General features: G+C 39.3%; 1 protein-coding gene across 1 annotated transcript in view; it reads right to left on the reverse strand.

Annotated features, from left to right (window-relative positions):
* The window catches only part of CHMP3 (charged multivesicular body protein 3), a 64,226-nt gene that overhangs the window by 19,247 nt on the left and 30,607 nt on the right, over positions 1-14,372 (reverse strand). Inside the window, 1 exon segment of the mRNA XM_057740477.1 lies at positions 5,650-5,829. Within this exon segment, the coding sequence (XP_057596460.1) occupies positions 5,650-5,829 (180 nt within the window).

Raw genomic sequence — 14,372 nt, forward strand, 5'->3', positions numbered from 1 at the left:
GGAGGGATGGGGGACACTGGAGGTCGAAACAGACAAAAGACCTCTCGGGAACTCATGTCACAGTATTTCTAGTTTTCTCACTCCCAAAATGTAGACTCCTCCCTCCCGCTTTGTTCTGGGTTCTATCATCAGTTACCTTCTCTGTTGTATTGAATCAGCGAACAGACAACATTCAACTATTATAAACCCTCTCAACAGCCCTCCCTGGGGACTCCTCCCACCAGGAACTGTGCTGAGGTGCTAGGGAAGCAGGCTGACCCTCATGGAGCCAGTCTGGACAGCCCCAAATGGAGTCTCCTGTCTCTCTTAGGCCTGTTCCTCCTTCTGGGTTTCTAGTGTCTTTTATTTTTTTCAAAAATTTATGTATTTATTTTATTTATTTATTGGCTGTATTGGGTCTTCACTGCTGCACACGGGCTTTCTCTAGTTGCTGCGAGTGGGGGCTACTCTTCATTGTGGTGTGCAGGCCTCTCAGTGCGGTGGCTCCTCTTGTTGCAGAGCACGGGCTCTAGGTGTGTGGGCTTCAATAGTTGCGGCACACGGGCTCAAGAGTTGTGGCTCACGGGCTTAGTTTCTCCGTGGCATGTGGAATCTTCCCAGAGCAGGGCTCGAACCCATGTCCCTTGCACTAGCAGGTGGATTCTTAACCACTGCACCACCTAGGAAGTCCTCTAGTGTCTTTTAATGCCCTGCAGTCTTTGCAGGTTCAAGGGCTTGGAGCACCTCACACTTATTTCTACCTTCACCATGTCCACTTACTCTGCATCCAGAACAGTTCTCCAGTGTCCTCTCTCCCACTCATCCCACTAGACTAACTCATCCGGGCCCTGCCCATCCCCTCTTAGATCCCCCTGCCTCCTGCCTGGCTGCACCTGCAGCCTGTGCTGACGGTCTGCGAGGCTCTCCACTGTCTAGGAAATGAAGTCACTGCTCCTTCACGAACTCTCCAAACTCTGACACCGAATTACCTTTCTAGCCTCACCTCCCACCGCCTCCTGTCACACACTCATCGGACTGAACACAGCCTGCGCTACTTTACCCGTGCCTCTGTGCCCCCAATCCGTCTCCCTCGACATGTCCTGGTTCTCCCCCACAGCTCTTCCTCTCAACTCCCACTGCAGCTTATCGGCAGCACCGCCCGAGCACGTCTTAGTCTCTCCTAATGGCTGTCACAACTGTCTTCTTCACTTGCCTGCCCATCCTTTCCGGACATCCCTCCCCCTTGCTCCCAGGTACCCCAAGCTCCCACAACTTCCTTCAGTGTTTGAGCACACAGCTCCTTCTGGCCCTAGGGCCTTCCACACATGCCGGCTGACACTGTGGTTGGAACAAGGTCCACCTCCCTCCCCAGCACGTAATTACTCACCCTCCTTCAGATACCATCAGGGCCTGAAAGGAGCTGCCCTTGAGTACATTTCCCTTTTACAGTCTTCTAGTGCTCACCACAGTTTGCATTTACAAATATCCATTTATTTGATTATTAAATTTATTATTTATTTTATTAGGTATGTTATGTTTGTTTTTATTACATTTATCTGACTGTTTTTTGCTTTTTACCCCATAGCTAGAGGGCAATGCCTGTGCCTGTAATGTTCACTATTTTATCCCTGGTCCCCAGCAATATATCTGGCACATAATAGGGGCTAAAAGAAATGGATTTATTACATGAATTACCATTTTTCTGTTTGTAGCTTAGGCCTGAGAAGACTGGGGAAGGTCCTCATGAAACCTACACTTAACCCAGCCTCCCCACTCTCTTCCCTCCCTCTCTCTCTTTCTTAAAAGAGAGGAGAAGGGGAGAAGGAGCTCTGGGAAACAATGCAAGGAATATAAGAAAAAAACATTTTAAGACTATCAAGGGGGTGGGGGAGGAACAGACTGGGAGTTTGGGGTTAACAGATACAAACTATGACATAGAGAATGGAGGGACAACAAGGTGCTACTGCAGAGCACAGGGAACTATATTCAATGTCCTGGGATAAACCATAATGGAAAGGAGCATAAAAAAGAATGTATATTTTAAAAAAAGACTATCAATAATAAAGAACAAATTATATTCATGAAATAAGAACAAGAAGATTTTTTAAAAAAAGAATCAGAGAACTATTTCCTGAGAATCGAGAGAGCTAAATAAAGAATTCAAGAGAAGAAATGGAAAATAAAGTTGAGCAAACTTCTCAGAAGGTAGAACGCAAAGGCAGAACTGACGACGACGACGACAGCACTATCAGAACCTCCCGTACAGCGGTCTCCACGAGCCAGGCACCGAATCGAGCCTCACAACGATCCCCTGAGCAAGGTGCTTTCATTTCCAAAGTGAAAATAGGAAAGATAAAAAAAATTAAAGGATCTGTCTGGGAAATCTAACAACTGACGAAAATCTTTTCAGAGAGAAACAGAAAATACAGTGGAAAGGAAATGATCACATCAATACACAGAGAGCTGAAGGGCCAAGGAACAGAAGGGATAGAACCTTTGTCTTTTAGAAACCCATGTCAAAATATCTGATATCAGATGATGTCTTGGATTCGCAGGGGAAAATACAGGGAGAAGGTGGGGATATAGATGAAGTAAGATCAGCCAAGATTCTTGGATGGGCGTATTAATTTTGACATCCCCATTAAGATATGAGCGGAGATGCCAACTATACATTGGTAAAGTCAGGCCTGAAGATAAAAATTTGGAAATCAATGGCATTTAAAGGCACAAGCTTAGATGAGATCACGTACGAGAGGAAAGATGGAAAAGAGCCAGAGGATCTAGAACAGAGCCCTAGAGTATTTTAACATAAAAGTATCAAACAGCAGATATTTTACTTTTCAGGTGTGATAAAGCCACAATATAACATATATTTGAAACAACATAATATATTGTTATGGATGTATATTTAAAGGATAACAGGCTCTTGACTTATGCTGTTTTTTGCTTATAGTTATGTTCACTACTAAAAGGACATGCTACAGGAGAAGAGACTTTTTTCATGTAGATTAGTAAATATTTGTGAACTATAATTCCTTGAAAAGATATTCTGGAATCAGTACACAGGAAGAAAAGGTGAACAGGAGAGAGTGATCAAGCCCACTAGTTCCCAGAGAAATGTTATAACATTTCTCAAAAATTAAAAAGTCTGACAAGGTGAAAAGGTTTGGAAAAAAGATATTGGAAAAAAGAACCCTCATCCGCTGTTGGTGGGAATACATATTTGTGTCTTTGGAGAACTATTTTGCAATTCTAAGAAAATTTAAACCCAGCTAATTTTAACCCAGCAATTATACTTCTGAGTTTATACCTGTCCTAAAGAAACACATGTGCCAAAGTGAAAAGACATTCACAGCAACACTGTTAGTAATAGCAAAAATTAAAACCAGCCTAAATGTCCATCAATAGGAAGGAGAAAAATAAAATGGGTTACATTCACAGTATGGAATACCACCCAGGAGTTAAAAATATATTTATTTATCATATCAAGATATATTTATCATTATATGAGTATATTTCAACAGCACAATGATAAATGGGAAAAAAGATGCAGAATGGTACACACAGTATAATACCTTTTATACAAATTTTAATATTCATGACAGTGGTTACCTCTGGGGGGGCTGAAAGAGAAGGGAATGGAACTGGGAAGGCGTATTAAAGAAGCTTCAACGTTAGTAATACTGCTTTCTTTTCTAATATAACAACTGAGGCGGGGGGAAGGGGGGTGGGATGGATTGGGAGATTGGGACTGACATATATACACTACTATGTATAATACAGATAACTAATGTGAACCTAATATATAGCACAGGAAACTCTACTCAATGCTGTGTGGTGACCTCCATGGGAAGGAAATTTTTAAAAAAGCAGATACATGTGTAGGTATGGCTGATTCACTTTGCTGCACAGCAAAAAATTAAGATAACATTATAAAGGAACTATACTCCAATAAAAATTAATTTTAAAAAATTGTGGCAAATATAAAAAAATGTCAAATTGTGTCGGTTCTGGGTGTTAGGTACATAAGCACCTAATATATTATCCTGTGTACTATTATCTTTGCAACTGGGGAGAAAGAGTCTGTGCGCACAGCGCTTTATTCATGGGGGGAAAGGCAATCTGGTGCAGATCAGTAAAGGAAATGCTGAAAATGTAAAACAAGCTCATCGTGGTCACAGGAAATGGACACGGCTGAGCACGTGTCTTTTCAGCAGAGAAAACAGGGAGTAAATATGAAGCTTCCAATGATGGCTGCAAAAGGCAAGTGCGTTTAGTTAAGCTTTCAAAATAACAGACTACACTGTTTCTCCACAGTACTGGCTAACTGGATTGTCCAAAAGGCATATATCTAGGTTATACATCCAATATTTAAAGAACCTAAATACATCATTTTAGGGCTGAAATAACACAGTTGTTAAAAGTTAAGAAGATACAGTACAGTTTGTCTATTTTTTTTAACTGTTTCTCAATCCATGGATTATTTTCTTTAGTATTTGGAGAAAGATATATTCACTATTAGGTATATTAAAAAAAACCACACCCAAATGTTAAAACTGAACATAAAGAAATACCTTCAGAGCCAAATACAACCAAATAATGAATTAAGCACTCTTTTGGCACCAGCCTCTAAATTGAAACATTTGTCTTCTAACTTTGAGTGTGAGGTACTTGTCAATGTAGTAACTGACAGAGTTGAAGATATTCTTTGTTTTTTTTTGTTTGTTTGTTTGTTTTTTGGCCGTGTGGCTTGTGGGATCTTAGTTCCCTGAACAGGGCTCAAACTTGGGCCACAGCCGTGAAAACACAGAGTCCTAACTACTGGACTGCCGGGGAATTCCCTGAAGATATTCTTTAGTGAAAAATTTCCCTGTAATTTCTGAGTCTGTATTGAGTCCAATTATCTGACAGTCATTTGCTGCCATTCTCAAAGAACTCTAATTCTGAGTTAGGATTTTGGCATTTAGCCAAAATTCAGAAAAGAAACCAACTGGATGTAAAATTTAACCCACGCCTCAAGCTGTCAGCGACCTGGAGACAAATGCCTGTGAAAGATTACAAATGGTATTATACTGGACACTGAAAGGTAACTAAATTATGTTTAATTTTAAACATTATAATGAGTTTTAAAAAATTAAGTTGATAGTTCAACTTGTATGCTGAATACCCAATACACAGCCTGCAGGTTCCTAAGATGTAAGAAAGCATTAGGTTGAGAGTCAGAGATGAGGCAGAAAAGGACATGAGTAAAAGCCAAAGACAAACAGACTATTTAAAATCTTGCCTGGGGCGGCTCTGGGCCTAGGACAGAGGAAACTCTTTTCTTCATCCTCCCTCTAAAGTGTGGACCCACTTCTTATTCTTATGACTCAACCCTCAGGTCACCTTACAACACTGTTCACATGAGGAAATGTAATCTAAATTCTAAACAAAGTAGATTTAGATGGAGATTTTCCAATGACTTCAACAACAGTGGCAAAAGGAAATGAACACCACTAAAATAAAAATGAGAGTAATAAGTATAGTTTGCTTTTGTATAACACCCCAACTAAGACAATATGAAGAATAAAAACCAGAGCTGAGGCTGTTCTTCCTATTCAAGGAAACCAGTGCTACAATAACGGCAAGAGCACCAGCTAACGAGGTGGCTGTACAGTGGCGCTGTCTTACCCAGCTGGTTCTTCATCCCCATGAGCACAGAGTTCATGTGCGCTTTGGATGCATAGAGCTTGCTCACGGCTTTCCTTGATCTGATCATCTCCTTGGCCAGAACCACACAGACATCCTTCTGACCCTTCTTGGCAGCATCTTTCACAGATCGTTTCACTTTTTCTTCTTCTCTTTGGATATCTAAATTTAGAACAGAACACCAAAAAATTAAGGGTAAACCAGGAGATGTATTGGCACTTAAATCTGTTCTTATTGTGATCTAAATGTGTCTATGAAACAGGAAAATAGATAGGAGGATATAAACTAAATAAAAATAATTCATGTGGTAGGTATTCATGATTTCCAGAAACAACATTAAAGTAATACAAGAGTAAACAGAAAAGTAACTCCTATTAGAGTAGACAACATTTCAAAACTGTTTTTGCAAGCCCATTCTAACATCTGTTGGTACTGGTACTAAGGCACTTTAGAACTACTGTAAAGCGGGAAGTTCCCTGGTGGTCCAGTGGTTACGACTCGGCACTTTCACTGCTATGGCACCGGGTTCAATCCCTGGTTGGGGAACTAAGATCCTGCAAGCCAAGTGGCCCAGCCAAAAAAAAAAAAAAAAAAAAAAAAAACCCAATTGTAAGTGCATTCCAGAGCTTGCTCTCATAATCAATAAGTAATATTCCTACAATTACATTCATTAATAATTTATAAAAACCTGCAACTTAACAAAAGCCTGAACATACTAAAAGTATCACAACAGCATCAACTCAAGGTAGGATATGTCTACATTATGTGCTTTATGAATAGTAGAGATTTTTTATTGTGGTAAAATACACGTAACATGAAATTTACCATCTTCACCGTTTCTAAGTGTACAGTTCTATTGTGGTAAAACACACATAACATGAAATTTACCATCTTCACCGTTTCTAAGTGTACAGTTCTATTGTGGTAAGATACACATAACATGAAATTTACCATCTTCACCGTTTCTAAGTGTACAGGTACTAAGTACATTCATATTGTTGTGAGCATCACCACCATCCATCTCTAGAACTCTTTACAGCTTTCATCACTGAAACTCAAAGCCATTAAATAATAACTCCCCATTCCCTCCTCCCACCAGCCCGACAAACACCATTCTACTTCCTGTCTTTATGAATTTGACTACTCTAGGTACCTTATATAAAAGGTATCCTACAGTATTTATTTTTTTTCAAGACTGGCTTATTTAACTTAGCATAAAGTCTTCAAGGTTCAGCCATGTTGCAGCATGTATCAGAATTCCCTTTTAAAGGCGGAATATTCCATCGCATGTACATACCAAATTTTGTTTGTCCATTCATCCACTGACAGACACTGGTTGCTTTCACCACCTTTAGCTGTTGTGAATAATGCTGCTATGAACATGAGTGTACAAATATCTTTTTGACCGTGTGGCTTAAAAAACATGAATCTATTTCTCATAGTTCTTGAGGCTGGAAAGTCCAAGATCAAGGTACCCTGTGAGAACCTCCTTCATGGTTTGCAGATGAATGCCTTCTTGCTGTATCTTCACATAGCAAAGGGTTCATCTCTTGTGTCTCCTCTTATAAGGGCACTAACACATAAGGCCTAATTACCTCCCAAAGGCCCCACCTCCAAATACCATCACATTGGGATTAGGGAATCGACATAATGAAATTTGGGGGCATGCAAACGTTCAGTCTATAGCATTCAGCCTCTGCCCCCACCCCCCAATTTATGCCCTTCTCATATGCAAAATGCATTCATTCCAATAGCCTCAAAAGTCTTATCTCGTTTCAGCATCAACTTTAAAGTTTAAGTCCAAAGTCTCATCTAAAGATTGTCTAAATCAGATATGGGTGAGACTTGAGGTATGATTCAACCTGAGACTAAATTATTCTCCAGCTCTGAACTTATGACAGGCATAGAATAAACATTCTCACTCTAAAAGAAAAAAATAGGAAAGAAGAAAGTCCAAAATCTAGCAAGGCAAACTCCATGAGCTCTTAAGACACAAATAATCCTCTCTGGCTTGATATTCTGACTTTCAGACCTACAAGGGTAGCAACGTCACCACCATGGTTGGTGGGGTACCACCATACTGCAGCTTCCTGTGGGGGCCCCATCCAAGCTGAGGCTCTGCCAGGCAAGGGGTCACACCCTCAGGGCTCTTTGGTTGGAGGCAGCCTAGCATATAAGAACTGAGGTAGTGGCCCTGATGATGCCTGAACCAGATCTGGGGGTGTTCTCTCCTTTCCGTGAAGAAAAGTGGAAGTTAAAAGCCTAAGTTATATCATCCTGTCCTATAAAACCTAAGAAGTCTGACAGCCTTCCTTTTATTCTGACCTGAATCCATCTCCATCAGTTCAGGCTGGCAGTAATCTCGCTGGTATAGCTGATAAAATCCATGGTCTAGCTGATAAAACCCATACTAATCTCCTTATCAAATGGTTGGGCACATATGTCAGCCATACACGTGGTGTCTTCTGAATGTGCAATATGGACAAATGGAGATTATTCCAAGTCTTTAAGTGCTGGTTTCATTTTGCTTAATAATTCCTTCTTCAATTTATTTCTCTCTCCTCGAATTTTACTGTAAGTAGTCAGGAAGAACTAAGCCACTCCTCCAACACTTAGCTTAGAAATCTCCTCAGCTAAACATACAATTGAATTGCTTGCAAGTTCTAGCTTCCACAAAATACTAGACCCTGAACGCAGTTCGGCCAAGTTCTTTGCCACTTTATCAAGAATTCCCTTTTCATCACTGTCGAATAACATCTTCCTCAATTCTAAGGAATTACTAATTTCATTCATGAGGGCTCCACCTTCATGGCCTAATTACTTCCTAAATGCACCCTCCCCAAATGCTACTGCATTGAGATTAGGCCTTCAACATAAATTTGGGAAGAACACAAACCTACAGCCCATAGCAATACTCAAAAGTGCAATTTCTGGATCACATGATAATTCTATTTTTAATCTTTTGAGGAGCAGCCATCTGTCTTCCACAGCTGCTGCACCATTTTACATTCGTATCAACAGTGATCAATGGTTCAAATTTCTCCACATCCTTTGCCAACAGTTGCTATTTTATGTTTCGTTTTGCTAGCAGCCATCTTAATGCGTATAAGGTGGTAGCATACTGTGATTTTGATTTGCATTTCCCTAATGAGCAGTGATTTCGAGCATCTTTTTATGAACTTATTGAGGACTGGTGTATCTTCTTTGAAGAAATATTCTATAGACTTGAAAGTCTATTGAAGTCCTTTGCACATTTTTGAACAGGACTTTTTTAAGTTGAGTTTTAGGAGTTCAGTTCTATATATATTCTGGATGTTAATTCTATCTCAGATATATGACAGGCAAATATTTTCTCCCAATCTCTGGGTTGCCCTTTTACTCTGTTTTCTCTTATTACTGTCTTTTGATTCACAAAATTTTTAATTATCATGAAGTGTCTGTTGTCTATTAAACTTTTTGGTTGCCTGTGGCTTTAGGGTTATATCCAAGAAATCACTGCCAAATCCAACGTTGTGAAGCTCTGGCCCTGTTTTCTTCTAGGAGTTTTCTAGTTTTAGCTTTTACTTTTAGGTCTCTGATCCATTTTCAATTAATTTCCATATGTGGTTTTAGGTAAGGGCCCAAACTCATTCTTTTGCATGTGGAAATTCAGTTTACACATCACCATTTGTTAAGAAGGCTGTCTTTTCCTGACTGAATAGTCTTGGTACCATGCCAAAAACTATTTGACCATATATATGAGGGTTGATTTCTGAGTTCTTTTTTCTATTTCATTGGTCTTTATGACTGTCTACATGTCGGTAGCATACTGGTTTTATTTAGGCAGTTTTGTACAAAGTCTTTTTTCTTACAGTTTCATTGAGATGTAACTGACATATAGCACTGTATAAGTTTAAGGTACACAGCATGATGACTTACTGACACACATCATGAAATGCTGATCACAGTAAGTTTAGTGAACATCCATCATCTCACGTAGAAACAAAATACAAAAAAACACAGAAAAACACTTCTTCCTTGTGATGAGAACTCTTAGGATTTATGCTCTTAACAATTTTCATATATAACACAGAGCAGTGTTAATTACATTCATCCTGTCACCCATTACGTCCCTAGTGCTTATTTACCTTATACTGAAAGGCTGTACCTTTTGATCACCTTCATCCAATTTTTATTCCCCCCAACCCCATCTCTGGTGACCACAAATCTGATCTCTTTTTCTATGAGTCTGTTTGTTGGTGGTTTTTTGAACTATAATTGACCTGCAATATTGATAGTTCCTGGTGTACAACATAGAGACTTGGTATTTCTGTACATTACAAAATGATCACAATAAGTCTAGTTACCATCTATCGTACAAAGATATTCTACTATTATTGACCGTATTCCCCACTCTGTATGTTTCACCCCGTGACTCATTTCGTAACCAGAAGTTCATACCTCTTAATCTCCCTATTTTACTCATTCCCCTGCTCCCCTCCCCTCTGGCAACCACCTGTTTGTATCAATAACTGTTTCTGTTTTGCTGTGTTTGTTCATTTGTTTTCTACATTTCACATCTAAGTGAAATCATATGGTATTTTCTTTGTCTTACTTCACTTAGCATAATATCTTCTAGGTCCATCCGTGTCACAAATGACAAGCTTTCATTCCTTTTTATTTTAATTAATTAATTAATTGGCTGTGTTGGGTGTTCATTGCTGCGTGCGGGCTTTCTCTAGTTGTGGAGAGTGGGGATTTCTCTTCATTGTGGTGCGCAGGCTTCTCATTGTAGTTGCTTCTCCTGTTGTGGAGCACGGTCCCTAGGCACACAGGCTTCAATAATTGTGGCACACAAGCTCGGTAGCTGTGGTGCATGGGCTTAGCTGCTCCTCAGCATGCGGGATCTTCCGGGACCAGGGCTCCAAGCCGTGTCCCCTGCATTGGCAGGCGGATTCCCAACCACTGTGCAACAGGGAAGTCCTCACTCCTTTTTATGGTTGAAAAATATTCTAGCGTATATATGTATACAGACACCACATCTTTATCCATTCATCTATCATGGGCACTTAGGTTACTTCCATATCTTGGCTACTGTGAGGAATGCTGCGTTAAACATAGTGGTACATATATCTTTTTGAATTAGTGTTTTTGTTTTCTTTGGAAAAATACCCAGACGTACAATTGCTGGATTATATGGTAGTTCTAATTTTGTGAGGAACTTCCATGCTGTTTTCTGTAGTTGCTGCACCAATTTTCATTCCCACCAATGTTGCACAAGGGTTCCTTATTCTCCACATCCTAATCCAACACTTGCTATTTGCTGTCTTTTTAACAATAGCCATTCTCACAGGTATGAGATGGTATCTCACTGTGGTTTTGATTTGCATTTCCCTGATGATTAGTGATGCTGAGCATCTTTTCATGTGTCTGTTGGCCATCTGCATGTCTTCTTTAGGAAAATGCCTATTCAGGTTCTCTGCCCTTTCATTTATTTATTTTTTTTCGCTGCATTGGGTCTTTGTTGCTGCACGCAGGCTTTCTCTAGTTGTGGTGAGCAGGAGCTACTATTCATTGAAATGTGAAGGCTTCTCATTGAGGTGGCTTCTCTTGTTGTAGGGTACAGGCTCTAGACGCGCGGCCTTCAGTAGTTGCAGCATGTGGGCTCAGTAGTTGCAGCATGAGGGCTTGGTAGTTGCAGCACACAGGACCTAGAGCACTGCGGGCTTCAGTAGCTGTGGTGCACAGGCTTACCTGCTCCACAGCATGTGGGATCTTCCTGGAACAGGGATCGAACCTGTGTCATCTGGTTTAGCAGGTGGATTCTTAACCACTGCACCACCAGGGAAGTCCCTCTGCCCATTTTTTAATCAGGTTGTTTGATTTTTTGAGGTTGAGTTGTATGAGTTCTTTGTATATTTTGGATATTAACCCCTTATCAAATATATCATTTGCAAATATCTTCTCTCATTCCATAGATGGCCTTTTAGTTTTGTTGATAGTTTCCTTCACTGTGGTCCCATTTGTTTATTTTTGCTTCTGTTTCCCTTGCTTAAGGAGACATATCCAAAAAAATACTGCTAAGACCAATGTCAAAGAGCACACTGCCTATGTTTTCTTCTAGGAGTTTATAGTCTCATGACTTACAATTACGTATTTAATCCATTTTGAGTTTATTTCTGTAATGGTGTGAAAAAGTAGTCCAGTTTGATTCTTTAGCATACAGTTGTCCAGTTGTCTCAAAACCATTTATTAAAGAGGTTGTCTTGGGAATGCCTAGCAGTTCAGTGGTTAGGACTCCACACTTTCACTGCCAAGGGCATGGGTTCAATCCCTGGTAAGGCAACTAAGATCCCACAAGCCGCATGGCACAGCCAAAAAAGTAAATGAATAAAATTAAAGAGGCTGTCTTTTCCCCCATTATATATTCTTGCCTTCTTTGTTGTAGATTACTTTGACCATATAAGTGTGGGTTAATTTTGGGGGTTTTCTGTTCCAATGATGTAGGTGTCTGTTTTTGGTGCCAATACCATATTGTTCTGATTACTGTAGCTCTGTAGTAGAGTTTGAAATCAGGGAGTATGGCACCTCCAGCTTTGTTCTTTCTCAGGATTGTTTTGCCTATTTGAGGTCTTTTGTGTTTCCATATAATTTTAAAAATAATATTTATTTTATTTTTGGCTGCATTGGGTCCTAGTTGCAGCATGTAGGCTCTTTGTTGTGGCATGCAGGCTTCTCTCCAGTTGTGACACGCAGGCTTCTCTCCAGTTGTGGCTCATGTGCTCAGCAGTTGTGGTGTGTGGGCTTAGTTAACCTGTGTCATGTGGGATCTTAGTTCCCTGACCAGGGACTGAACCTGCATCCCCTGCACTGGAAGTAGATTCTTAACCACTGGACCACCAGGGAAGTCCCTCCATATAAATTTCAGAACTATTTGTTCAGTGAAAAATGCCACTGGAATTTTGATAGGTACTGAAATGAATCTATAGATGACTTCTCCTATGGTTATTTTAACAATTTTAATTCTTCAAATCCATGAGCATGGTATATCCTTCCGTTTGTTTGTGTCAGCTTCAGTTTATTTCATCCATGTCATAGTTTTCTGAATACAAGTTTTTTACTTCCTTGGTTAGATTCTACTCCTAGACATTTTATTCTTTTTGATGCAATTATAAATGAAATTGTTAATTTCTCTTTCTGATGGTTTGTTGTTAGTGTAAGAAACACAACAGATTTCTCTATATTAGTTTTGTATCCTACAACTATACTGAATTCATTTATTATTTCTAATAGTTATTTGGTGGCATCTTTAGGGTTTCCTGTACACAGTATCATGTCATCTTCAAATAGTGATGGTTTACCTTCTTCCTTTCCAATTTGGATTCCTTTTATTTCCTTTTCTTGCCTGAAAGTGTGGCTAGGACTTTCAATGCTATGTTAGATAAATGTGGCAAGAGTGGGCATCCTTGTCTTGTTTCTGATCTTAGAGGAAATGCTTTCAGCTTTTCACCCATGAATATGATCTTGGCTGCAGGTCTATCATAGGTGGCCTTTATTATGTCAAGTGATGTTTCCTCTTACCTCACTTTGTTGAGAGTTTTTATCATAAGTGGATGTTGAATTTGCCAAAAGCTTTTTCTGTATCTACTCAGATGACTGTATGATTTTTATTCTTCAGTTTATCAATGTGGTGTATCACAATGTCTGATTTGCATAAACTGGACCATCCTTGCATCCTTGGGATAAATGCCACTTGATCATGGAGTATGATCCTTTTAAATGTAGTGCTGAATTTTGTTGCTAATATTTTGTTCAGAATTTTTGCATCTATGTTCAACACTGATATTGGCCTGTAGTTTTCTATTTTGTGTGTGATATCTTTGTCTGGTTTTGACATCTGGGTGATAATGGCCTCGTAGAATGAGTTTGGAAGTGTTCCTTCCTATTCAAATTTTTGGAATAGTTTGAGAAGGATAGGTATGAACTCTTCTTTAAATATCTGGTAGAATTCATCTGTGAAACCATCTGGTCCTGAACTTTTGTTTGTTGGGAGTTGCTTTATTTCTGATTCAATTTTCATTACTGGTAATTGGTCTGTTCATATTTTCTATTTCTTCCTGATTTAGTCTTGGAACACTACATTTCTAAGAATGTACCCATTTCTTTTAGGTTGTCCATAGTAACCTCCTATATTCCTTTGTATTTCCATGGTGTCAGTTTTAAGTTCTATTTTTTTCATTTCTGATTTTGTTTACCTGGGTCCTCTCTTTCTATTGATGAGTCTGGCTATGGGTTTATCAATTTTGTTTATCTTCTCAAAGAACCACCTTTTAGTTTCATTGATCTTTTCTATTTTTTTAATTCTCTATTTCACTTATTTCTGCTCTGCTCTTTCTTTCCTTCCACTAACTTTGCATGTTGTTTTTCCTAGTTCCTTTAGGTGTAAGGTCAGGTTGTTTGAGATTTTTTCCTTGTTTCCTGAGGTAGGCTTATATTGCTATAAACTTCTCTTAGAACTGCTTTTGCTGTGTTCCATAGATTTTGGACTGCTGTATTTCCATTTTCATTTGACTCCAAGTATTTTTTGATTTCCTTTTTGAGTTCTTCAGTAACCCACTGGTTTTTTTAGTAGCATATCATTTAGTCTCCATGAGTTTGTGTGTTTTGCAGGTTTTTTTTTTCTTGTAGCTGATTTCTCTTAGCATTGCAGTCTCACAGCACTGTAG

Source organism: Hippopotamus amphibius, chromosome 7 (genome assembly GCF_030028045.1).
Source record: "Hippopotamus amphibius kiboko isolate mHipAmp2 chromosome 7, mHipAmp2.hap2, whole genome shotgun sequence".
In the NCBI taxonomy this organism is placed as follows: Eukaryota; Metazoa; Chordata; class Mammalia; order Artiodactyla; family Hippopotamidae; genus Hippopotamus; species Hippopotamus amphibius.